Here is a 27,214-nt window from a genome sequence, read left to right as displayed (position 1 = left end):
CACAAGAACTTCATTGTAGGGATGAAGAAATGACTGTAGGACACTGTAGGGGAGAGAGGGAGAGTGAGAGAGAGAGAGAGAGAGAGAGAGAGAGAGAGAGAGAGAGAGAGAGAGAAAATAGCTCGGAAGTTTCATTATAGGTTACATGAAATTTACTTAACACAGTTTACTAGACTTTCCTGTCTAGCAGTACACTCTATCTTCAGATTTGTGAACGATTGCAGACCCAGACAGCTTTAAAATGTTTCTGTGGTCATGGTTAAGTTGACGTTTTAAACATGGAACATAGAGAATTCCATTGTTCCCCCTTTTCCATTCCCTCATGGAAATCTGCAGCATCTTCTGATGCTTGACTGAAAAAAAAATAAATGAAAAAAAAAAAAAAAATAGGCTGAATGAACAAGACCACTACATATACTGACCCCAGTAGTCATGAGGACACATCGCATTCCATTGCAATAAAAGTTACATAAGGTAGCATCCGAGGAAAAAAAGAGAATTTTGCTATTTTGGATTTCTGTCGCACACGAAAATACAGATTCACTTTTTCATTTCCACACGGAACTTCATTAGTTACTTGTGTTGTGGAGGATCAACACACACACACACACACACACACATAAGCACCTCAGGTCACTGAAACATACTGAAACATGGAACCATAAAGCCACACACTGGAGCTCTTAATCTCTGAATAAATCACATGTGTATAACAGTGCTGGTGACATGTCTTGCAGTTGCCTACGGCATTTCACCTTCAACTGTCCACGTCATGCTACTTTAAATACCACAGCGACCTTACTCTTGTGTTGGCAAACAATCCGTGAGTAAATGTAATAAACATGTCTGAGTCATGTGTGCTGTCAAGTGTATTAATAGTTTTGTCAGTTCAACAATAACTGGGTGGGAAAAGGCCCAGCCATGTCTGGTCTGTTGAGGTTCCCTTTTACTTTCTGTACAGATAATAAGTGAAAAACACCTTCAATCATCCAACAACATAAACTTGCCCTGGTAGATGTTTGAACCTTTAGTAGCACCAACAGATCAGTATGTGCTTCATCTGGGGCAGGAATGCTACATTTTATACAGTAGATCATTGCTTTTGGTAATCTGCCCATGTTTAACAGTAATACGTGGTGGTGTTTTCAGGTAGTCGAGAACACAGAAAAGCTCAAATCTATCCTGAATACATTTGCTTAAGTCAAGAAACAGGTAGTTGAAGCTGTTTTAACATGAACAAGTCCACATATTCCCCCAGGAGAGGAAGCATAAGCCAGCCAGAGGAGCCAAGTTAAACTAACATTACTGTTTCAGTGCCATGGATTGATGCCTGCTCTGGTGCTTCGAGTGTAGTGCTGTGCTTATAATATAGCTTCCAAAATATAGAATAAAAGAAACATATGATTGGATTTAGCAAAAACATTTCCCCTTTCGGACTTATCCAAACAGAGACTCAACTTTTCAGATTCCCAGCTAGGCTAGCTGTTCCCCCCTGCTTCCTGTCTTTATGCTAAGCTAAGCTAACCTGCAGCTGGTTGTAGCTTCATTTTTGTCATACAGATAAAGAGTGGTATTAATCTTCTCATGTAACTCTCCGGCAAAAAAAAGCAAATTAAGTGTATTTCCCAAAATGTCTAACTTTGATATATAATATACCATATACTTCACACAGGCAGTTAATACTTAACATAACACGTGCACAGGAAGTAGGGGTGCTTCGGGGCTGCTGCCGTTCTATAATTGTGGTTTATAACTGTTAAAAATCATTTCAGCCATTGAATTTTATACAAGAAACACCAATGTCGCCCTGTATTTAGTATGACATCATCATATACTGTAGACCCCCCCAGCTCTGACAGACTTCCTCCGTCCCTGACATAGAGTTGATACCATCCAGTGAACATCATTTATTTTGTCTCAACCTAGAGTAAAACATCTTCACTATATTTCATGTGCTGAGTCTTCTGCATAGCCTCAGTGAATGCTCCCATGCTTACATCAGTCATGTCTGACCCAAGGCCATTCATAGGAAAATGTGTGTACTTGAGAGAGGGGAGGGGGGGGGGGGGTAATCAGAGGATCTGTTTGGGATTGAGACATGGATTAGTCTGAGTGAGGGAGCCTGTGCTAGACCGTTTGGGGAACAAGGTGACTGCAATGAGTCTGTAAACCACAGTGGCCATAGCCTTCGTTTTGGGGGTAACCAGCTGCCTTGTCTACCAGATGTAAATTCCTCCACTGTTACGGAACTCTTATGCAACTCAAATTATGAATGAGTAAATGAATATGGCACATGCTTCAGAAAGGAAAAACGCCAGTGTCCAGACGGCCGAGTTTGCACTTCCGTCTTTTTTTTTTCTTCAGAGAGTCCAATTTTTCCAAGTTCATGCAGTATTTTCCATCACTGTAAACACAGCTCATTGAGGTAGAGTTGTCTGGGTTAGAGCACTGCCCTGTTGCAGTTTTCCAAGTGTAACGTGTGATTGAGCTTTTAAATCCAAGCAGTGGAACTTTGATATGGAAATGGTACATCGTATCGTGTCTCATGGAAATCTTTCCAAGGAAATTCAGGGGGCAAAGGGAAGCATGGACTTTTGCCTCCGTTTGGGTCTTTTGATCTGCTCTCTTACATGCCCAGGGACATTACCTCCGATTTAACTTTTAAAGTCGTGATAATACTTGGAGTTAACCATTCATTCATTTTATATACTTCTTATCCCATTCAGAGTTGCCAGGGGCTGGTAACAGTCAGTTACAGAATCTTGATTAATTTTGAACAGCAGTGCCTAGTTTGACAGTTTGATCTTGCGGATTTGTCTCGTTTCCAGGCTAGTCTCCTACTTCATTGAAGCTTAAATATCCAAGTGAAGTAACAGTAAGCATAACACATTTTTGAGTGGAGGGAGACTTTAATACACGCTGTGAAGTTGCAGATTGCAGCCGACTGAATACCCCTCCCTTTCCAAGAGTGTAGGAGACGTTACAATGGCCTTCAGGTAAAAACATGAAAGGCTCTCTCTATAACCGGTGTTTAGTTTGTCCGTTCTGGCTTACTGTAGAAACATGGCCGTGCAACATGGCAGACTCTGAGGAAGAGGACTGTAGGTGCATCTCCCTTGTGTCCCCGGCTCCTCCACTTGCATCCATTCCTCGCGTCTTAGTCCGTCCCACCAAGTAAGCACGTGAGAGAAGCGAGAAAATAAAGGGAGGAGAGAGGAAACAAGGAAATGTGTTTTTAGAGGGATGAAATATCCTCTCCACTGAAACGTCACGTGAATTCGTCAGCTGTATGGGCAGAGTTATCAACCCTTTTAGCTGCACGGCTTCCAGGAACGCTGCTCTCGTGTATCCTCGCTCATAGCTCCTCAGAGATCCCTCCTCGCTCATAGCTCCTCAGAGATCCCTCCTCCATCCTCCATCCTCAGGGCAGGAATACGAGTTTTGAGACGGCCTTCACGAAGGAGGGCCAGAACAACTTCGGGTTCAAGCGAGGACCGAGGAGATATCAAATAAGGGAAGTGAGATGCAACTCCTGTTGTGCCTAATCCGTTCCAGAAACCTAATTTTATTTACGCATGTGCGTAGATGGTTGAGGTTAGGCATTGGCCTTGAATGGTTAAAGTCAAGATAGCCTATTGGTCTGGGAATAGTACCTATACAATTCAGGTTTCCGGTACGGATTGGGTAGTGACAGACCCGCTCCCTATGTACATATGAAGGGCTCATTCAAAGCTAACGAAAACACCATTCTTAGTTTCACGTGATTATACACTAATGAAAACATAATCATGAATATTATATTCAATTTTTGGCAATAGATCCCTTTAAAACGTACACACTGGTCCCTTAAAGGAGGCGTGGTACATAAAGCAGCATAATGAAATGCTGGTTGTGTTTCATAATTATCAATAGATGTTTAGGAAAGAAGCACTGTAGCTGAAGAGAGCGCTTCTGACAGGTTTTCAGTCGGGGCAGTGCTGGCATGTCATTGTGCAGTAAGGAATGTTTTTTCCTTCCTGCCACAACTTGAGATCCCTGGAAAACATTTTCCTTCCTTCTCTGAATTGTATGAATGAACTAATATGTTCCATCAACATGGAAACTGCATACATCCACAAAACCGCCTTGTTATGTAACAGGATTCTGATCGATACTTGAATGTTTGTAGAAATAATTCCAGTGGAAAAAGTGGGGGACCAGGTTTCCAATTCCGTCCTACAGTATTTCATAACTTCAACTGATACTCTCTGTATCTGTTATCAGCACAATTTGAATGCATAAAAGTCAATCGTAGGTAGTCAAAACAAAGTGGAACAAACGTATTCAGCTGAAAGAAAAGCTCAATCTCTTTCCATTGCCACTTCATTCATGACAACTGACCGTATGTCAGCCTCAACGATCGCAATTAATCACTTGTTGCACCATTTAAAAATGTTTTTAATCCAGTCTGTCTGAAAGGGATTTGGGCGGTTTTGTTCAGTTGTTTTGCGAAGCATTACCCAGTGTCATTAGCGATCACGGGGAGAGGCAGGGAAACACATCTGCAGCCCTTCTTTAACAGTCATGGATGCTAAGACTAATCAAAGCATTCCAGGCCCACACAGCTATAAATAGTGCCAGAGGAGGGTGTATGTTCATGCTTTGCAATGTTTCTGTGATGGGCCTGTCATTGCCAAAATCCAATGTTTACACAGAGCCATAACAGGGTGTAGTAAACACTTCATCTGCAAGATGTTCATTATTTGATGTAATCCATTGCGGGGTTTCTGCTATTCCAAAACAGCTCACTGCATCTAAGCACACAAGTTGTAATGTGGCATATAATCCTACAAGCATTATGCAAATTACACTTATTGTGAGTCAGTTCATTAGGCCTTTTATCCAATCACATGTGACGCAGGAAGCTCAGCTGACCTCGGGCCCAAACTGTGCAGCAGGAGTTCAGCGTTCTCTTCAGGAAGCAGGCCGAGGCCCAGCGCCGCCGTTGGTGTGGCCGCTTTAGCCTAAAGGTTGGATATGGATTCCACGTGGTTCCATGCAGTGGTGGAATGTAACTAAGTACATTTATTGAAGAACTATACTTAAGTACAAATGTTGAGGTACTTGTACTTTACTTGAGATTTTTCTTTTCGTGCCACTCTCTCCTCCTACTCCGCTACATTTCAGAGAGAAATATTGTACATTTTACTCCTCTACATGAATCTGACAGCTTTAGTTACTTTACACATTAAGATTTTTGCAAACAAAACACATGTAGTTTATAAAATACGATGTTTTATTATAATTTAAACTACCCAAGTCCAGCTGAAATGATTAGACCATTAAACACACAGCCGTTTGGATCGTTTCCAGTTTCTAAAATGGGAGGATTTTTCTGCATCGAGTACTTTTACTTTTAATACTTTAGGTACATTTCCCTGATGATACTTACATAGTTTTACTTAAGGAACACTTTCAATGCAGGACTTTTACTTGTACCAGATTATTTTTTACAGTGTGGTATTAGTACTTTTACCCAAGTAAAGGATCTGAATACTTCTTCCACCACATGGTTCCACACTATCATGAGTATTAAGTGCTGCAGTGAGGACCCTGGGACAGTTTGTGGTATACTCTGTAGCATTCATGATAGTCTCTGCCTCTCTCGCTCTTGCACTGTTCCACTGGCAGCAGCGTGTAAGATGTTTCCAAGCTGGAAACAAATTCCTGTCTTGAAGTGCCAAAGATAAAATGCACCGACCTTGTGATAATTAGCCTGGATATATGTTACGCAACAGCTGTAAGCTACCTCTTTTTTCTTCTTCTTTTTTTTTTTTTTTTTTTTAAAGGCTGAAAATCCCAACCTTGTGAAATGCAAAGTCAATTTCAAAACTTACTTTGACTGTGATTGGATTGTGGATTTGGCAGTGGTCCACCAGAGGCTCTGGCTTTAAGAGAAGAGGAAAAGACCACGAATGTTAAGGTTAGCAGGCAGCTCTGTTGACTCTGGAGTGGAATTTCAGTTTTCATGGGCCTGATTAAGTTAAATGGTTTCTTTTAATGGTATAACTTACGCATTTAGGCAATGGAACAAGAAAAAAAAAAAAAAAAGTTGGACATGCACTGTAGTTTTAATCTGAACATGCAGTACTGAGGTGCTTGGCTGCATGTTGAAAAAAGGAAAATATTTTACGACTGAGATTCTAGTCCAACTAAAACCATCTCTGGGGTGAAACGCCATGTACACTTGGACACTTTTATAACTTGTAACCTCCGTGGATAATTAACAAAGTTCCTTCAAAAAACTCAAATTAAGCATGGACATTGACTTCAAAGAAAAACAGACATGTTTTCTGTGGAGTTATAACTTTTAGTGATTTAATAGTTATTTCCTTTCTAATGAAGTCACATACTATTTTGTGTTACTCTGATTTTTTTAAATTCCTGATTATGTTTAATGTCAAAGTTTGAGATTGTGGATTACCTGAGACATTCAGGATGTGACCGAGAATGGAGAGTGAAGACTCGACAGCATGTCCAGGCATCAGGGACTCCCTCCTCTGGTGAGAGTGCGCCAAACACCCAGGATCCTCCATCTGCCTGCACACTATGTTCTGTGTAACTCACACCTCATCATCACAAACCGCACTGAAACGGAACACAACCATAATAACTAGAATTGCTTTTGCATACCAACGTAGATGATAGTTTCATTCCAATTCAATTCAATTTCAATTTCCGAAAAAGAGAACTATTCTTATGGCAGCAGTACTACACCCACATTACTGGGGCACCTTTTCATTTCATTGGGATTTAGTTTGAGGCCACAAAGCCATGTTAGGCCACAATAAGCTCAACTGGTTCCACTTTTATAATTTATTAAAAAGTTATTAAGTCACATTAAGTTCCATTATTACATTTTGTGGCTTTCACCAAATGTCAAAATCCTCAAAAATCTCTTAATACAAATGACATGGGTATATAAATGAATCCCATGAAAAGGCCCAAACCAACAATGTATTGAAAAAAGTATTGCATTCATATCCAAAGCCTGATAAATCTTATTCCTCTGTCCTAAAACAGAATTTTTTTCCCCACAAACTCAAACACAATGAGCCCCTCTGTTGCACTGCGTGACATGTTCCTTCTTTACACACACTGTACTTTACTTACTCAATCCAACGTACACCGTCCTGCTGGCCCAAACACTCCCTAGAGCACCAAATGTGGATAACTCTGCAGGTGAAAAAAAGTCCACAACAAATGTACTATTTGCTCCTGTTTGAGTAATGTTTTAATAAATAAAAGTGTATATGTTTAACCTGCTCTTAAAGAGTTTCCTCTTCAACGAATGAATGGGCTTGGCGCCGGGCGCTACAGACAGGGTATGGAAAATCGGAAAGTATTGAGACAGAATAACACATTTTGGTGGAGATTTGTTGACAATAAGAAAAATATTTTAAAAAAGCGCCTTTTTTCCAAGCGTTGTCTGAGGAGAGGCCCACAGTCTCAGGCTTTGAGCTGTTTGGACATGAAGCCCTGTTAAATTGGTATGTATGGAAAATGAAAAATGGCACAAGAATAGAAAACATGAGATTTATTAATCATCATCACAACATTGACATCAACACAATTCTCCCTTTTTGTTTTGCTCATTTCAGTGCAATCAACACCATAAAATAACACATGTTAATAAATAATAATAATAATAATAATAATAATAATAAAAAAACAAGCAACTAAATCATTTTAGCCAAATGTTTTTTTTTGCGATTCTATTACGACATAAAAAATAGACTTGATCGGTTGTACAAAACAAAATTCTGTGCAAACAGCGTACTGAATTCAGTAGGGATTAACAATGGAGTTGAACATATGAGAGAAATTATTACTTAGGACACCTGGTTTGACACATTAAGATTAATCAAGTCATATAAGAAAAGTTAATTCAAGTTTTACAACTAAATTGAAATCCTTTTTCCAAAGTCATTTGAAATAAGTGAGAGAAAGAGTGTAGCCATGTTATTCTGTTAGTTGGTGATTATTTACAGTATCTCCACCAGCGAATTGAAATGTGAGCTGTGGTATCATATCTGTTCTTTCTCTCAATGTGCAGTACTATGTTCACATTGGATTTTCACTGAAGGGGAGATTTGATCCCTTTTTTCTTCTATCCCAACTGAACTGTGGAGGTTAGCAGAAGTGAGCAATGAGGGGGGGCATGGAATAGACCACATGAAAGGGGGCAGCTAAACTCGGGTCGCAGGGGGGTATTTTCACTTATGGCTTTAGGTCACTGTTACAGTGAGTCATCATGCAATGCTGGATGAAAAGCGTGGTCTGGTGCTGGCCACATGAGGGGCTGTCGGCAGCCCCGGCGGAAGGTTTGGACTCCAAATAAACCAACAGTCCTTTTGTGGCTGTTTCGACCGCGCTCCACAAACACTAACAACCTCGACGTCCGTACCAAGAAAACAAAGACGGATTTAATACCAGACACCACGGGGTCATGCTAAAATAAACCACCACACCACCTCCGCTGCGTCGGGCTGGACCATCGCCGTGACGCACAAACAAATACACAAACTTGCATACGTGTGTTTTATGCAAAGTCTACTCTAGCCAGTAAACTTTTTTTTTTTTTTTTTTTTTCCGCCCTATACTGTAATTCTTAAACTCCAATTTTCGAAATCAGTTTGAGTAGAGTGTGAATCAAGTCCTGAGTGAGAATGCTACGGCTATTTCAGTGTCTAACAATGTTAACGCTTTGACTAATTTCAGATGGAACTGGAAATTGGAGAAAATGTATTTCCAGCCCCAAAATGACACATCTACAGAGCCGAGTGAGAGACATCCAACTTTTCCAGTTACTTTCCTTGATATGATTTTTTTTTTTTGACATTATAAAACAAACCGGATCTGCATAATTTACTGAACTGATTCTGTTCCTTAATTGATCACATACTAGGCTAAATAGCAGCGTGTTTATACATGACATATTTACATTTCTGTTCAGGACACTTTTTTTATGCTCGGTTTAACTAACTACCAACCTACAATTCACTGCAGGTGTTTCTCCACATAGAGAAATCATCAGTTAGTCTTTGCATCAAAACACGTGTAGCAAGCAACGCTGCTTTTAAACACAAACTCTCCCTTCTCAGTAAAGCAACCTGTCCCTGACAAAGTTGTCCGTCTTTCGCATTTCCGCGTGTTACTTTTCAGAACAAATTAAAGGGGATGAATCCATGTTTGACTCCTCTGGTCGAAGCGCAGGCTCTGCTGGATGAAGACAGGGGCGCCTTTCTGTTTCCCCAACAGTCTCCTTCTCAGTCTTTTAAGTGGTCAGCTTGGAGTAGCTGGGCGGGGAGAAGCGTCTGCGGAGGTACTTGAGGATGTACAGAGGCAGACAGCTCACCAGCGTGATGACAGTCACCTTCCACAGGAACGATACCGTGGTGATGAAGTATACGTCTGGCGTGGACGAAGAGGCAAAGATCAGAATGGGATTGTAGGATACAGACACATACATTACCTAGCATCATTTAACAGTTCTTAGTGGAAAAAGTTTTTTTTTTTTTTTTGGGACAATTTCTTTTGACGGTCGACAGTTTTATCATGTATCTGTAGCGCAACTCAATATCAGTCCTTCCAGAAAAATGCGGAGTTTTTTTGTGATTGTTGCGGGCAACAATCCTTGATAATGCGGCATGTTTTCATCAAAAAATGCGATGGAATATGCGGGAACTTGCAAAAATTGCAGGAACTTGCAAAAACTGCGGTTTCATCATGGCTTCATCGCGGGGTTTGCAGCTTTTCGATGATGTTCACGTCGCGTAATTACGTCACTTCTTAACGTTCCCATGGCAACAGGGGAAAATGGCTGCTCTTGTGTGAAGTGAACGCAACATTTTTCAACTTTCTGCTGAGATATAGGTGACTTTTTTGCAACAAAAATGCGGGGATTATGAAATCATGCAAGCCCCGCATATTTTGCGCGGAAATCGGCAATTTATGCAGCGAAAGTGCGGCGTATTTGAAAAAATGCGGCCCCCGCATAAATATGCGGACTTTGGCTGATTATGCACTGAATTATATGATCGCGCAATCACGTTTTTCTGGAGCGACTGCAATATCTTGTTAAATATAACAAGTCATGTAAAGGTTTGGTATGACACTGTGGACACCCCTCAAACAATATAGAGACAACTGCCCAACCTGTCACTTTTGGGGGCTGTAAACAAGGAACCTTTAAAAGATAGGTTCCTTGGCTATAACAGGAAGTATAATGTTGCCATGGAGAGGTCTTGTATTGCCAGACCTTCCTCTACAGCGCTGCGGAGGAAGGTCTGGCTAGTCCACACATCATTCCGGGATGGGAGAGAAACGTGCTCTGGTTTATTGGCATTTCTTTTAAACCAATCACAATCGTCTTGGCCGGTGCTAAGCGCCGGACGGAGCCATGGTGCCTCTGCAAAATAGCCTCGGGAAGGAACTTGTTTTGGTGGAACGAGTGTACATTCAAAAGCTGTTTTAGTCGTACAACGGAAAACTCAGATTGGACAGATAGTCTAGCTAGCTGTCTGGATTTACATCCGGCGGAATTTCCGGCGGCACCTGAACAATCCCGGAAATGAAACGTCGTCGATATAGACTACAGAGACCGTGAATTAGCTGTACGTTGTTTTTTTTGTGGCACCATTGAAAGTATGCCAAAGTAGTTATTAGCAGTTCCTGTTTGCAGTGTACCAATGGTGTCCACTGGATCAAAAAACCATGATGATTATCAGCAAGGTTCTGGGGCTATAATGAGTGTCTTTTTTTCTATGAAGCAGATTTATGGATGTTTATACAGACATTGGAAAGTAAAAATATGTGTCTGTGTGTTCAGATTTTACTGAGTTATGACTCAGAAAAGGAGTAAGAATGTTGACACAAGAATTGCTGTGTCAGAGCTCCAACTGTTGCTCGTCCAAACTGCAATAACTAACTTTTCGTCGTTTTTAGAACATTGGCATATACCTCTCTCTGAAAAATAAACCTTTACAGGGCCTTTCCCATTCCCCAGTTTGTGCATCCCCGATTCCTCTCCTCCTCGTGTCTTAGTCCCGCCCACAGGAGATCTGACCCGAGGAGTCGAGGAAGAGCCCCGAGGTGAGTCAAGGAGGTACAAATTTGGGAATTGGGAAAAGCCCACAGTTTCGAACAAACAACGGCAAATAAACAAAAACGTTGTAAAATGTCCAATTAACTGTGTGATCTGCACATGCAACAGAAGAATAGCCTTCAAAATCTATTCCAGTCCGACTTCAAGAGGGAGGAAAAGTGTCCAAAAAAGGGTACACTCGACCACATGCCAGTCATGATCCTCAGTGGTCGAGGTTGTAGGCTGAAAATACAACTCCACACCCCACATAAAGCTGAAAATAAAGGCTTGAAAAGCTCTTGGTTAGGGTATTGTATATGTCAGAAGTCTTAATATGGCACAACTAAAATTGGCTTATTTTTGTTTGTCCAATAGCCTGGCTGTAACATGCAGGCTGTAATGGAGTAATGCAAGCACCAACCATCTGCTATAAAAGTTGTTTATGGGCGTACTCACACTTAGGCCCAGTTAAACTGTGCCCGAGCACGTTTGACCCCAACGTCTGGTTTGTTTGACTAGTGTGATCACTCCATACCGTGCCTGGGCACGCCGTACCATGCCCAATACCGTGGGCACAGGGCACAGTTCGATTGGTCTCGGGCACGGTACGCATCAGCGTGAACGCTGAACGTGCCCGGGTCTGGTTCTTACCTTACAGATGAACGGGCATTGTAGTCAGCGAGTCCCGCTATGTAATGACGTGAGCGTGCTCTGGCCCTGAATGTTTTATTGCAGTGTGAGTGCAGGCCAGCGGGAAGGCGGGGGGACAATCATGCTCGGGCACGGTTGAAGGCAACTTGGCCAAGTGTGAGTGCGCCCTGTGTTTCAGTCTTCTAATGGCCATGAGTCTTTCGATCAAACACTAGGGTGAGTATTCATTTTGTGGCCACTGTTTCTACCACACACACCTTTACTGAGATAAACACATGAAGCGTATCAGTCTACAGGAAACTAACAGGACTGTTGGCATTTCCCCTTTGATACTACGGCATGCCTGAGCTGCGTCCACGCGAGGACACTTTGCAAATGCGCTCACCTTTAGCCTTCCTCATATCCAGCATACCGCAGCTAATTGCACCCCAGAGGCATAATACGAATAAGCAGGTCCACAGCACTGCTGAATGCTGACGCACCATTTCAAGGTCGGCAAAAGCACAATAACATCAATCAGGCTGCAGTGAAATGAATGCAGACTGCATTTGTTTTCTTGTCTCAATGAAATAGCACTGCTACAGGCTCAGCGTCACCTTCTGTGTGGGTGAAAGATGAGTTTATGTGCGTGTGTTTGTGCTCGCTCACCAATGAACTCGTGCAGGAAGACGAGCGAGGCGACGTAGCAGGCCAGGCTCAGGAGCTCGCCCACTATCATGAGCCAGTGCCACGTCTGGATGGTGAGGGCCACCATCAGCAGCTCCGTCAGGATCAGAGAGGTGAAGGAAATGGCAACGATATGGACGAACTCGGACTCGAAGAGCAGCAACGCCCCGTACATGATGATGCTCCCTGTGGAGTTAAAAAAGGGCACAATCTGAGAACGAGACCAACGCTTCACAATAATTGAAGGCAACATTTAAGCATGTAATCCATGAACAACGTTTGGTCTGAAAAAGAGGCTTGAGCGTCAAAAGTAATTTAAAATGCTATCCTGCAGGATCAGAACTATGGAGGAATTTGGAAAATTGGAACCGATGATCAGATTCGAAATGATTCCAATAAAGACACAATTCCATAATTTTGTAATTTTTGAAACGATTCCAAGTTTGAACCGGTTCTAGTGCCCAGACAAAAAAAATAACAAAAAGGCGCTGAAAAACACAGAGGATTAAAACGAATGACGTTTCAATTTATTTTATCATGATTTGTAAAGTCCAAAAATCAAAAGGTCTGTTTTTTTTTTGCCTCCATTTCAATAACTTGCAAACATATTTACTGATGTATTCAGTTATTGACTACCTTTAACGGAATTTGTGGCTTCATAAAGAATGTGATTCACTTTTTCTGTTTTCAAAAAATTATCAAGGTCCCCACACAGGATCGTACTCCACCTTTCCCCCAGATTAAATGTTTCCTTGTTTGCAACCGTGTTATAGTGAACTGATCTCATGGAAGAAGTCTTGTATCTGAAAGTATTTAATCTCCTTGAACAAATAGGCGATACCAACGTACAGAGCAGTCGTTTTGGAAACCAGGCCCCATTACTTAAAAATATACAGTATCTAAACACCAGCCAATTCAATTCAACATTTATGTTTTTACAAGAATAGACAAATGGTTTTGGAACATGGCTTAGTATGCCTCTAGATAAGATATTACATTACACAAATTACATTTTGCATTATGCTCCTTTACAACTATGTGAAGCACACTGTAGTCAAGCCTCTCAAAATACAACACCTGTGTGGCCGGGTTAGTTCAGTTGGTAGAGCAGGCGCACATATATAGAGGTTTACTCCACGACGCAGCGGCCACAGGTTCGACTCTGACCTGCGGCCCTTTGCTGCGTGTCATTCCCCTTCTCTCTCCCCTTTCATGTCTTCATCTGTCCTGTGGAATTAAAGGCCTAAAATGCCCCAAATAATTATCTTTAAAAAAAAAATTACCTGTGAGCCTCATTTCTGTGATTAACGTAGAGTTTTTCCTGCATGCCTCCTCAACGTGTAACGCTAGACAGCCAATCACCAGCATGATTAGACCTTGGTAGAAGCATTCTGCATGCTTAATGGCTCACTGACGCTGATGAGATTTAGTCCTTAGGTATTGAAATATGGTACTGAATGTCAAGGCATTCTTCAATACTTTGGGGGCAATTTGGTCAGTGCCTAAAGAGTACAGAAGTTCGGTACCCAGCCCTATGTGTCAGTGTCACGAAGCGGAGTAAGATACCTTCCTTGTATGTCAGGGTTTGATTTGTCTGTCTGTCCAATCTTTACACTGGTGCCTGATCCGATGCCTTGACCGCCAAGTGGTCTGAAATACTGTTTGAATGCTCCAATATAATGACTGCTGACTTGTATATATATATACTGTACAGTTAAGGGATGCCTCTATGATTCAGTATGTTAGCACTGTGTGCGCAACACCGTGTACTGTGATTTATTTTGGTTATGAGTGTATCTCTCTCCAACGGCTGCAGTTATTGACTGTGATTATCAGCAGTTTTTGCAAACTCTTCCTCACCTTGATAGATACTTATTAGGACCCATATTAGAAATGTCTTGAAAGATAGCGGTCGGCCCTGTGGAAAGAAAGACAACACATCATATTTACCATTTTCCATATGTTTCTGTGTGTTATATTTGGCTGCACTGTGGCAGTTAGTGTGTTATCAATCATGAAATACCTTCAAGAGGTCTTTGTATAATTCCGGGTATAACATGGCAACCTCTGACTTAACATCTTTGTCCAACACCAGGGAGAAGACAGGGAACATGGTGTAGATAGTGGAGTAGCTGAAACAGACAAATGCATGTGTCCTCAGTGTGAGGAATATTATATTATTATATCCAGATAAAATGGCACATTTCATGGTTAGACTCAGCAGTGAATTGCATCAGTCCGGTCAAGACTTTCATATTTTCCCCTTCTCACATTTCAACAGTGCTTTAACACAGAGGAAATGCCAGGGAGACAAGGCAGCCAAATGCTCACTTGATAAGTCATAGCCATACAAAGTGTGTATCTCACCCAATAATTAGGAATCCTTGGTAGAGTGGGACTGAAGCAAAGTAGAAAACAGAGGAGAAGACCGCCTAGGGAAACGCAAAAACGAAGAAAAGACAAAGTCAGTCAGTCTTCTTTTCATCTCAATACTCACATGGAGCATCACTTTCCAAATGCTCACTTTCAAAAGTCAATTTACATCAGAGAAATGACAGGAAATGAAAGAGACAGCATGAATCTGGCCACACAAATAACCACACTTTGACTAATCAATGGGCTTAATCCCACACATAAAATGCAACACCTTAATAATAATTCTATTGCAGTGCTACTGCCGAAGAAAATTAAACTTCACTGACTAATTCTAGCACGTGTCTTGAACGTATGAATATTACCCATATTAACCTGTCGACTAGTCAGCCTGCCATCCTGGCGGGCCCAAACCAGACAGGTCACAGCTGCGGCTGTGGTTGGTGTTAATGTGAGACATGTGAAGGAGGGCCTCCCTAAAACCCCAAAGTCCATGATGAAGTGAGTCATGGGATGTCCCTGCATGGCGGGGGCTGAGGTCGGACCGGGACATGGGAACTGGACTGGGGACAATGTCGGGTGTGTGTGTGGGGGCCGGCTCAGAAGGGCACCACAAGCCGACTCCTCTGAGTCATCGTGCACCCCACCCTTCCATGACCACCCCTGAACCTTCTCACTGCCTCCAAACCCAATCATTCCCTCCTCACATTTAGATGTTAGGTGTTGTGGATGAACAACACCCATATCTCCCTGCCTGAACTTTAAAGGGATAGTTCAGATTCTTTTGAAGTGGGGTTGTATGAGGTACTTAGCCATAGTCAGAGTATTACCTATAGCAGATGGCGGTTGTCACGCGCCCAGTTTTTTTGTTTTAAAGGGTTAGTTTGAGGTAAAATGACTTTTTTGTCAAAAGGAGTCTGGTGGCTTTGCAGAGAGCAGAGATACCGGCTTCAGTTCCCCGTCAAACTGACTTGCTAAATTCCCTCTTTTAAACATAACATGCTGTCTTTACATACAAGGAGCAAAACACTAAATCACATGCTCAGTCTTCAGTATACAGCCATCTCATATTAGCACACATTTCACTGTTAACTAAATGTACTGTACAGATCACTAAATCAATTCAACATCACTGACATCAATGTGTTTACAACATTGACTGTATAATATTGATGGACAGAGCATGTGTGACGTCACCCATTGGTTTGTGGAGATCTGCTATGAGTCGTGGAGTTTGCCGTTACGGGCGCAGCCATCTTGGTTGCGGATGTGACGATTTTAGACGTGAGGGAGGAGCCATAGACTGTTGGCCGGTATTTGACTGTGACATTAGCTGAGAGTTGGCAACGCTGCTTACACTACGTTACGTTACACACTTTCATTAGCAATCTGGATGCAACTGCTGCTGAAAGCTAGCCTACATAATTCGAGGTAAGATTTAGCTTTGCTACGTTTTAAATATATCTTTGTCCCATAGTTATATTACATACAAGACAGGCCGCAAATTGTCAATCACATCATAGCCACGCCACAAAACCCCCCCCCTGCTTTGTCGTCGATTTTACAATCAACGAGACCATAATTCAAAAAACGAACATCATTCTGTACTGCAGAAGACTTAACACTAGCGATTGAGACCATAAACTCATTATGAAAATGTTTACTGAGGTAATAAATCAAGTGAGAAGTGGGTCACTTTGTCATAGACTTCTACAGAAACCGACCTCCTTTTGCAACCGCACGTGTCGCCCCCTGCTGGAATTCAGATAGAATGCAGGTGTTTCTGCATTTGCGGCACTTCGCTGAACCGGATGCTTTGTCCATTAATATGATACAGTCTATGGTTTGCAAGCATTTCACTTTATTTTAAGATTATTTCCCAGGTGAGCAGTCTGGGACTCATGGAAAGGGGAAAAAAGAAAAACTGATTGCAATTTCTTTCCGTTTGAAATTTCAAAATGTTCAAAATGTTACACTGCATTGAGTGTCTGTTAGAGTAGTTTAGATTCAAATTACAAGTGATTGAAGCATCTAAGGTTTGATATCTTAGAAACAAACATGGTTTATACAGAACAGAAAAAGTAAATTGATGACTGAATGCAATCAAATCTCAAGCCTCATTTTGTGCTCGTATGAATATAGGATTTACTGTTAATTCAGACTCTGGACTATATTATCTAGATTTATAGTAATGCATCCTATTCAGTGAATAGAACAACCGTTTTGTTTACTCTACATCAATTTAAAACGGACCTGCAAAATTATTGCTATTCGTATAATTTTATGTGAATGACTGCTGCAGACTCAGTTTTTATGATGATAATTAGTTAGTTTGAGGCACTAATTGATCATTTAATGATAACTTCATTTTAAAATGAAGAACAATTCATGGAAAAACATGATTTTTGTGATGCTCAGATACACTTAGTATGTGATGTATTATCTCATTTGATTCCGAGGTTTCTGCATGAAAAAAGGAAGTTTTTCCTCGCCACTGTCCCACCAAATGCTTGCTCTTGGGGGGAAATTGGGGGAAATGGTTGGGTCTTTGTAAATTATAGTGTGGTCTAGACCTACTCTATATCTGTAAAGTACAGTATCCTGAGATAACTCCTGTTGTGATTTGACACTAGAAATACATTTGAATTAAATTGAATGATGAACCTAAACCTAAAAACCATGTTTCAGTTGCACTCTACCTGCATGGTGCTGATGCACAGGCTCCTGTGGATGACGAACTGGCTGAGGGCTGCAGACCTTTTGTAGCTGTTCCGCCCGTGGACCATGAGGAGACGACCTAAATGTTTGAACTGAGTCACGGAGAAGTCAGCGGCCAGCGAGGCCTGCTTTCCTTCCTGTCAAAACACACAGCAAACAAGGCTGTGAAGACGAGCTACGACATGTCTGGGCTGACCTGAAAGTAGGCTTTTGGGTTCTTATTATGAGCACACAGTGACAGATATACAGCTCGGTTATATGAAAACACAAAAATCAGACAGATGGTGGACAAATACTCCCTGCAGACATGGCACTCATGAAAATACAAAAACTTTGAATATGCCATTTGAAATTCAAATTTCCACGGCAGCGATGCTGCTGTTGTTGTCACCTTGTGAGTCTGATTGTGTGTGTGCCATCATGGCAGAATATGGTCGTCAACATACTGTAGCGGCGACTACCACAGAGGCGGTTGTAAGTACTTTGCTTGGTATTTAACTGTCTGTGGCCAGATTTTGTCACCACGATAGCGTCACAACCGTGCAAGAAGCAGTCTTACAGGTGTGTAGTTGAGATCAAAATGAAGGCTGATTTAGAAGATAGGTGTGGTCTGAGCAAGAGCGCCAGAAGTAGGGAGGTAGAAGGTAGGGAAGGATGGGGCCCCCACTTTACGCCCCTGGCTCTATTTGGTGTTGCGCCTTGTGTGATACCATCGCAAGATGGTCTCCAGTTATATTCCACTATTAGTTGAATAATTGGTTTGTTCTGTCAGACATCACACATTTTCCAAAGCCCCAGTCGATATATTCAAACTGCTTGTTTTGTCCAACAATCAAAAACCCAAAGAAATTCCGTTTACTGTCATATAAACTTACAAAACTCTGTAGTGTATACGTAGTTCTGCACAAAAACCCCTGGTAAAACCAAAAATGTACAAGACAAACTGATTGGCAAGGCCAGTGTTGTTGTTGGGGTGGAGCTGGACTCCTTAAGGAGGATGCTGTCCAAAATACATTCCATCCTGGACAACTCCTCCCACCCACTCCACAACACATTGGTCAGTCTGAGGAGCACCTTCAGTGAGAGACTCAGACACCCACGATGCACCACAAAGTGCCGCAGAAGGTTGTTCCTAGCCTGGCTCCGCCCTCCTACGTACTTCCGCTCAATTTTCATTTTCCTACAGTACTACGTCTGGGTTTGCGGAATATTCTTGGGTTTTCTCCGGTCAAATTTTTACCGGTCCAATCAGCGAACAGAGGGAGTGGCAGAGAACGATGACGTTGAGGTTCGGTAACCTTCGGTGAGTTCCGTAATGGCGGTGGAGAAAGATGCGAGCGAAGCCATTTCGTGCAGTTGTGGCAACGCTGCCGAATATCCAGAAGTTAAAGCCCGAGTAAGAACAATCTTTGCTGAGTTTTGTTGGTGGCCATGATGTTGTGGCCCTCCTCCCCACGGGGTTCGGGAAAAGTTAGATTTTCCAGCTCGCTCCGTGGTGAAGGAGTTAGCTAAGGCGAACGCTAGCGATGCTAAGCCGACGTCACGACCAAACGAGCGATTGGTTATGGCAGATCCAGAGTGGCTCTGGGCAGATCCAATAGTTTTAAACTTCAACAGAGTACCCGCCTTCAAGGAAGTTAACACTTGTCAATGGAGAGAGGCCAGACTCTCTGTACAAATGAAATGTACCAGAGTCTGGTAGGACCAGGCTAGGTTGTTCCTGCCTGTGGCCATCAAACTATACAACTTAGAGCAGTGGTTTTCAACCTTTTCGAGTCGTGACCCCCCAGAATAATGAGGTTGGTGTTCGCGACCCCCCCTCCTCGACGACGAGAAAAAAAGCTGCTGTTTCCAAGCGCCTCCCCCTGCTGATTTTGAGTGATTTTTGTGAATGCTCTGATTAATACAAGTAAACAAATAATGCTTTGCTTTAATGACATTTTACTTTTAGCAGCTATCACCTAGCCTTGTCCAATGTGCTCCAGGCTCTGTGGATTTTTTATGTTTGTGACTTTTTCTCTCCCCCTCCTGCTGCTGCTTATGGTCACACTGTACTTTTGATCTATTTACAGTATGTTGACACTGCACTACTATAGCATTTGTACAATTTTTTAACCTAATCTCACTTTACCTCCCCTTAACTTTTTTTTAAATTTCTTGCGCTGTGGCTATGTTACTTTTAAACACTTATTGACTCGCTCTTTTCTTACTTCCTATTTTTAACTTGAATCTGACTGTGAGCAACTGCAAGTGAACAATTTCCCTGAGGGGATCAATAAAGTATTCTGATTCTGAAATTGATGTTTTTACAGTGCAGGTGTTTTTGTACAGAATTACACAAAGATATAACATTGAGTTTGTAGGGTGCTGGTAGGCAGATTGTGTTACCCTTGCATAGACCCAAGCGATCGTTATGCTAAGCTAAGATAACTGGCTGCTATCTTTGACCAACAACTAACTCTAAGTAAGAAAGGGAAAAAGTGAATTTCCCAAAAAAGGCGTACAAAAATTCAATTCAAATTTACTCCAAGAACCATTGCTGACACATGTATGGGGTCCATGTCTGAGCAAACTAGCCATCTGGGCGGAGAATTTACAGAGAGAACCATGAGAGGAAGAAGAGACGGGCTGATCAGCAACTCTTACTTTTACTTAAGCACAAAAGCATCCTGTCATCTTTGTTTCCTCCACTCAGACAATGGATCCTCATAAAAGAGGAATCATCTGTCGTGCATGTCTCTCTGCATGTCTCTGAACGTGAGAGAGATCTTGACAGGAAACGCAAAGTAAAAATCTGTGAGAGCAGCACGTCAATGTGATAGGCGATGAGACGGAGAGAGTCTTACTTTTCCCTCCACTCCCACGCCACAGTCGGCTTCCTGGATCATGCTGACATCGTTTCCTCCATCCCCTAAGAGAAAACAAAAGCCACGGAGGTGTCAGGATTCACATCAGTGACTCACCAATACAGACTGTGCCAGTGAGAGTATTATGTGTATGTATTTCACAAGATACTCCCTTAATTTGGTTCGATTAAGAGATCAGAGCTGCAGACAGACAGGAAAATAACATGTCTGGAAGTTTGGAATTCGCCAGATAATGAGGGAGGTAAAGGGGCTGGGTGAAAAACATGATATAAATATATATATATATATATATATATATAAAAAATCTTTCCAATGAAATAATACAATCACATTATTAATTCTTGTTTTTATCAATGCTCATACTGTGAGTGCTGGTAAAATGAGTACAAGTGAGTGGCTGCAACAGATAAATATATTTTGAGGAGGACGTGGAGAAGGGAAAGAAGTTTGTTAAATGTTAAAAAACCCACATTTAAAAAAGCTAAGCTGAAAGCTATACAATTGAAACCCCCCCCCCCCCGTGAAAAAGATGTTGGACAGTTTCTATTTTTGACTCACCTACAGCGCAGGTGAGTTTTCCTGTGCGCTCTTGCAGCAGTCGGACTATCTGAGCTTTCTGAGTGGGGGTACACCGGCAGCAAACCACAGCGGGACACTGGCATGCAAGCTCCATGAACTCGTACTCGTAGTATTTCAGACAGACCTGCAAGAGAGCGACCAGAACGGACGGGTGAGCAACCTAGGCCACCGCATATATCTGATTTCAGCTGGGGATCTCAAAAACTTCAACTTACAGTTTAACGCTTTTTAGAAAGTGACTCAAACCACAGATACCACTTCCAGAGATGCTTCCGTGGCAGCGACAATATCATGCATCACACAGCAAACATTTCATAGTTTCACAGCGTTTCATAAGGAGAGAGGAGTCAGCGGGGGGGGAGGGGGATGCATTTTGAGTTTACCTCAAGCGAGTCCCCTGATATCACGAGCGCGCAGTCGTGTTTTCTCCTGAAAGCGTTGAGCTCCAGGTGGGCTTCCCCTCGTGTTGTCACCTATGGCAATGGTAAACCGCATTGATAAAGCACGCACAAACACACAACAAAAACTTATCAAGGATGACAACCTGTCAGCCTTTGCATCCTGATTGTTATCAGACCGATAGCTTTTAAGAATGGCAGCCTGTTCCCCTCCAGCTGCAATGACGGGTAAACGTTAGAGCAAACCAAATACCTGCCAAACATCCAACCAACAAAATAAATAACTGATAAGGCTGGATGATACGACTGAAATAAACATCACAATATTAAACTGAGTCGTTTTTTTTTCCATATCAATTGGGGGATGCAGCGATCAGACCTTTTCTCTCCCAATAGCGATTCTGATCTGCGCACCGTGACTCAATGCATGGAACTCGTTGGGATTAACATGAGACTGGGACTTTAACTGAAAGACAATTCATCTTAAAGTAACTATATGTAACTTTAAATGTTTCTCTATTTCTATATAGATTTTACTAATGCCTTTGCCTCGGTTCGTTTTTCCCCCCCGCAAAGTCACAAAATGATTCACGGTAGGTATGGAGATGTTCATACATGAAGTATGTGCATATTTCAATTATATTGTCATTATATACTTATAATTATACTAGCGTTGTTACATTGCATCAACCTCAGTTAAATGTTTAGCTCAACAGAACAGAAAATGGAAGTAATTATGATGAATTATAATGTAATAACGGTTAACGTCTTTCCGTTATCTAAGTCAGTGAATCCTTATTATCAATATATAGGAAATGTAGGCAAAATCACAAATAAAATGATGGAACTGATATTCTGATGCATTACATCGGGAAAAATATACTTATGTGTAAAACAAGCAGAAATTCTGTGAGTGTATGATTAGCATTTGCCTGGAAAGTTCGAATAACAGAATTTTGTAAATCTATAACATGATATAATCATCAGTTGTAAGCAAATATTAGTGTTTATTAATTTAATTTATCAACAACTATAACGCCTGTAAGTTGGGCACCTGGAAGTGGAGGCTGGTGTATGTGTATGTGCATGTGTATTTCAGTTTGTGGGGTGGCCTTATGGAATGGAACAATGAAATCAAACAACATCATATCATCATAACATTATACAGTTCAAAAACAGATTCAAGAAAACAATACTTGACCAATATAGAAAGGAAGAGACCTAAACATAGGAATAAATGGTAAGTGTTGTTGTATGTTGTGTAAGTTATTGTATGACCTAAAATTACTTTTTGGTTTTGTAATAATATGATATTGTGAAGAAGGGGCAGGATTTCATGAGCATTATGCGTCCGCCTGCTCCTTCTCAAACATATCCTTTTTTAAATTCTGATTGAGTTGTCTACGTTTGTGTTTTTTAGTTTTTGTTTTTACAACATGCTGTTGATGGTTCGAAATAAAAAATATATTTACAGTATATACATGTTGAAATCTTATTTTTACAGTCTATGGTTTAAAGACATTTATGTCCTTAGATCTGTGTATAACTAGAGTGTGTTATAAACCATTTATGAAATGTTTATTTAGTGCTCTTTACATATGTGGAAGTGAGGAAAATACTGTATACTGTACTATAAAAGCAAGGGTTCCTAACAAATTGTGTCAGGTTCAAATATAGACTTAAAAAAGTCTCCAGAAATGCAGCCCTGACAAGGCACGGTGTTAATCTGTCAACAGGAGTTCTGCTCTGGTATGAATATCCTTCAGCTGCTGACCATTCATACGTCAATCCAGATCAGGCCATTGGTGGCCACCAGGAAACTAATCCAGATGTATGTGTTGCAGGCCCAGTCAGCACTCCCCCCCCCCCCCCCCCCCCCCCCTCCCCCACCCGTCCACTGGGACAGAGGTTTTCAAGCCGTGCCAACCATTGTTATTCTCTTCCAGTAACCGCGGTTGTGCGCAAGTTGTAACCTTCCTATATGGCAGGCGCTCCTTCTGCTCTGGCGTGCTTCCACAGGCGAAGGCTAAAGGGGGACTATCAAAGCCGGAGAAAAAGAGCCCAAAACCTGCAAAACAAATTAGGAAGTGAGCCCTCTGCATGATCCCTCCGGGAGTGGTTCAGCTGGATTCTCAGCTCTGTGTTTGAGCGAAGGCCTGTTTGTTCTCACTGACAGCAGCTTGGATGCTTTGGCTGGTGGGAGCTGATTTATTCAGCTGTGTATGCTGGCTCGGCCTGCATGCGTAGCTGTGTGGGGCTGTGTGACCACTAAGCTAATGGGCCTTGGTCGCGCAGAGGATGGATGCCCGCGGGTCGAGGGAGTCAGGAAACTGTCAATGCTGCCTTGAACTGGGATGAACCCCGCGGTACTAAAAAAACAACAATTACCCACTTCATATCCATGTAAGAGGAAGAGGGATCCCTGTCCTGCACTTACGGGTCTGAAGATATGGATGTCCTGGTTGCGGGTGATCAGATGGGCGTTCTTAGCGGTGCATGTGGCCGTTTCAAGCTTGTCTCCTGTCAGCATCCAAACCTACAAGGAAACCAGAGAGTAACACGTAGCGTAGGACAGTGTTACATTTGGCAGCCGTTTTAGATTTAGATTAGTTCTTACTCACATTTTAGTCATTTTTACCCTCAAACTCAACACAACTCACAGTGCTTTAGTCCAATTTTAGTCAAAATTTGTTCTCTCTTCATTTCGTCAGCTGTTTTCATTTTTGCCTTAGTCCTGTGTCAAAAAGTCATCAGATTATATTGAACATTTCAGTTTTTTTGTAATTTTAGTCAAATTTGTTTCACATAAGATTTGATCTCGTCACAGTTAGCATTTAATGACATCAGTGCCGTCTCATCATTGTCTCATCTTAGTCGTGGTAAAAAAAGGATCTCAAAATTCCTATGATGCACAAATGTTTGAAGAGAAATTCCACTGAAATGTTCATAATCTCTCTGTTATATCGCTTAACAAAAGCTAAATTCTAGGGCTCAAAGAGTCTAATCACTGAGTGAACTTGTGAACTTATCTTACGATCAAACATTACATTACTTTATTGTAGTTCTTGTGCTTCAAACAGACGACAAACACCAGTCATCACATAGATTGGTATCACAGTATCCAAATTCGTTCTCAGACTTCTCCTTTAACAGAGGGTTTTGGATGTTGCTTATAGAAGGTTATAGCAGAGAGTTGAAAAAGAAAGATTTCCTAACTGTGGATTGGGGTTTTATTTGTCGTGAGATATTTATCTCAGAGAGTTCTGCCTCCAATCAGATGAACATAATGCATTTCTGCTGCTCACAGCATTTAAAAACTAGTTTTCAATGGAACTACTTTCTACGGAAGAAATAGTCCCTATGAAGATGGTTGGCAGCATGTTCTGTGGTTTATCAAGAGTTACAGGAACACATTTTCTGTGAGGATACAGCTATTGAAGTTTTTTGAATAATATATTGTTTTAAATGCTGTGAGCAGCTGAAATTACATTTTCATTCACTGTGCTGTGGAGGGAGGCAGAAACCCACAGACAAATAACTCAAACCAACCCTTATTAAGAAGGTGACTATCAGCCCAACTTTTACCACAGTGACTGCTTTCTGGTTCCCTTGCACAAAACCAAATGCTCATTTCCATTGAAATGTAGTGAAATATTTCACATCAACCATCGGAAGTGTGCCAACCAAAACCACTTAAAGATGTCCTTATAATTCAATCGAATTCACTATAACCTTGGTATTTATACTTAAGGGAGGCCCTTGGATGAGGCTTGTTCATGTTGGCAGATATGAAAAACATATGTACTTGTCTTGTCTCTTTGTTTTGTTTTCTTAGTTTGTTGCTACTGTGAGCTATAAGTTCCGCCCCCCCCCCTAGACCTTGATGCCTGCGTTGCGGAGGATCTCCAGGGTTGGCCTGACATCTGTCTGGAGCTGGTCTTCCACCCCAGTCAGACACAGCAGCTCCATCTCCATCTCCAGACTCTCAATCACTGTGGCCACCTTCAGAGAGCGGTCATGGACGCTGAGCTTGGCCTGGACGTACCGGGCCTGGGGAGCAGGACAGGGACGGGGAATATTTTGAGTGGGAGAAGATACAAAAATTAGACTAAATAAAGCAGAACCACTGCAAGAGTAAAGAAGCAAAACAGCCAGGGATAGAAGGAGAAAAATGGAAGTCATGACAAACACTGGAAACAGGGATGGTTCACACAGGGTGCATACATGAAGATTCCTTTTTGCGACCTAGATTAAACTGTGTGCAGCACGAATACATGCCATTCAACGTGCACAGCAAACTTCCATATTAGATATCAAAGTTTAAATATAAACTTTCAGGTGTTTGCCTGCAAGCAGCCCTTTAAGTTACTAATGTTTCAGAAAGCTTTACAAATACAGAGCAGACATGATCAATTGGTTAACGCCCATCTCCAGCGTTCCAGCTCTAGGGCAATGTGTGAGTGAGATAAAGCAAAAACTATTTGAGTGTGACTCATACAGGAAGACAAACTCTGTGTGTGACTCAGTCGGTGACTCACTGCTGCCCACCAGCTCTGCTCACACACAATTATACACTTCAGTTATGGGCCTGGGGCTGAAGACTGCAGGGGACACAGCCCTGCCCTGCTCAGACAATGAGTGGGGTGGGTGCGTGGGAGGGTGGGGTGCATGGACTGGAGGGATGGGGGGGGGGGGGGGTCAGAGTTTCAGATTACCCAGCAATGCACTTTGACATTTAGAAATACCAAACATGTCTGCATAAAACTGCATTTGTGTGTATTTTGAGTGTAATCTGAGCATAACAGATATCTAGTTTATTTTATTTTATTCATACAGCACTTATCACAGACAGAGTCACAGGCCAAATAAATGAATACATTAAAACCCACCAATACCCAATGAAGAAAAATCACAATAAATCACAAAGGCAAGGAACATAAAAATACATAGTTATACAGTCAACAATGTGGCTAATCGAGCACCTGAATAAAAAGATGGGTCTTTGGCTGCTTTTAAAAAACAACACGAGGCAGCCTCTAGCTCACCCAGTAAGAGCGTGCGCCCCATGTAGGCTGAGTCCTTTGCAGCGGCCTGGGTTCGAATCTGACCAGCGGCCCTTTGCTGCGTGTCATGCCCCATCTCTCTCCCACCTTTCCTGTCTATCCACTGTCACTATCTAATAAAGGGAAAAGCCCCCAAAAAAATAATCTTCAAAAAAAAAAAACAACATCAACAAAGGCTGCCGCTCTTAAATCATGAGGCAAAGCGAGCGACTGGTTCAAAGGCTCTATCACCTTTAGTTTTTCAGCAGAGGACCTCAAAGATCTGCTGACAACATACGGGTTAGAGATAGTCCGATAACAGTTTTTTGCTTCCCGATACCGATTCCGATACCTGAACTTGTGTATCGGCCGATACTGAGTACCGATCCGATACCAGTGTGTCATATGTTGTATTATGTTTTAACAGCTGTATACTATTAACCCTGTATGGATGTGATATGATTGCTATCATTGTTGTATGGCCTGGCTCATGTTAAACTTTTTGTGAAACATGAACAAACACAAACAATAAAACGCCACAGAACGTTCTTTTATTATCCACTTTGACACTCAGTCATAATGGAAAAATAACATAAATCAACTACTTTAAAGTAGATTTTCTTCTGGGCTAAATTACGTGGTATCCGATCGGTGTATAAACTCCAGTAATTGCTGATACCGATACCAGCGTTTTAGGCGGTATCGGAGGCTTTTCCGATACTGGTATCGGCATCAGAACGTCTCTAACAAGGCTGCAGCAGATCACAAACAGTTGATATTGCTGTGATACCAGCT

General features: G+C 41.8%; 1 protein-coding gene across 2 annotated transcripts in view; it reads right to left on the bottom strand.

Moving 5' to 3' along the window:
• Nucleotides 1–7,559: 7,559 nt before the first annotated feature.
• Nucleotides 7,560–27,214, bottom strand: part of LOC116043691 (probable phospholipid-transporting ATPase IIA) — a 45,564-nt gene continuing 25,909 nt past the window's right edge. The window contains exons 18-29 of one of the 2 annotated variants that reach the window (XR_004898917.1): nucleotides 25,257–25,427; nucleotides 23,815–23,913; nucleotides 21,363–21,452; nucleotides 20,959–21,103; nucleotides 20,380–20,444; nucleotides 17,515–17,670; nucleotides 14,810–14,874; nucleotides 14,466–14,574; nucleotides 14,303–14,360; nucleotides 12,425–12,628; nucleotides 9,153–9,453; nucleotides 7,560–9,111 (exon numbers count right to left, since the gene is read on the bottom strand). Coding sequence is in view for 1 of the 2 variants with exons in the window: in XM_031290561.2 (XP_031146421.1) it covers nucleotides 9,317–9,453; nucleotides 12,425–12,628; nucleotides 14,303–14,360; nucleotides 14,466–14,574; nucleotides 14,810–14,874; nucleotides 17,515–17,670; nucleotides 20,380–20,444; nucleotides 20,959–21,103; nucleotides 21,363–21,452; nucleotides 23,815–23,913; nucleotides 25,257–25,427 (1,299 nt within the window). In the remaining variant the exon portion in view is untranslated. Of the gene's footprint in view, nucleotides 9,454–12,424; nucleotides 12,629–14,302; nucleotides 14,361–14,465; nucleotides 14,575–14,809; nucleotides 14,875–17,514; nucleotides 17,671–20,379; nucleotides 20,445–20,958; nucleotides 21,104–21,362; nucleotides 21,453–23,814; nucleotides 23,914–25,256; nucleotides 25,428–27,214 lie in introns of both variants that reach the window. The other variant, XM_031290561.2, reaches the window with a different exon arrangement.

Source organism: Sander lucioperca, chromosome 12, assembly GCF_008315115.2.
Source record: "Sander lucioperca isolate FBNREF2018 chromosome 12, SLUC_FBN_1.2, whole genome shotgun sequence".
NCBI classification, from domain to species: domain Eukaryota; kingdom Metazoa; phylum Chordata; class Actinopteri; order Perciformes; family Percidae; genus Sander; species Sander lucioperca.
This window is presented reverse-complemented; position numbering and strand designations above follow the sequence as displayed.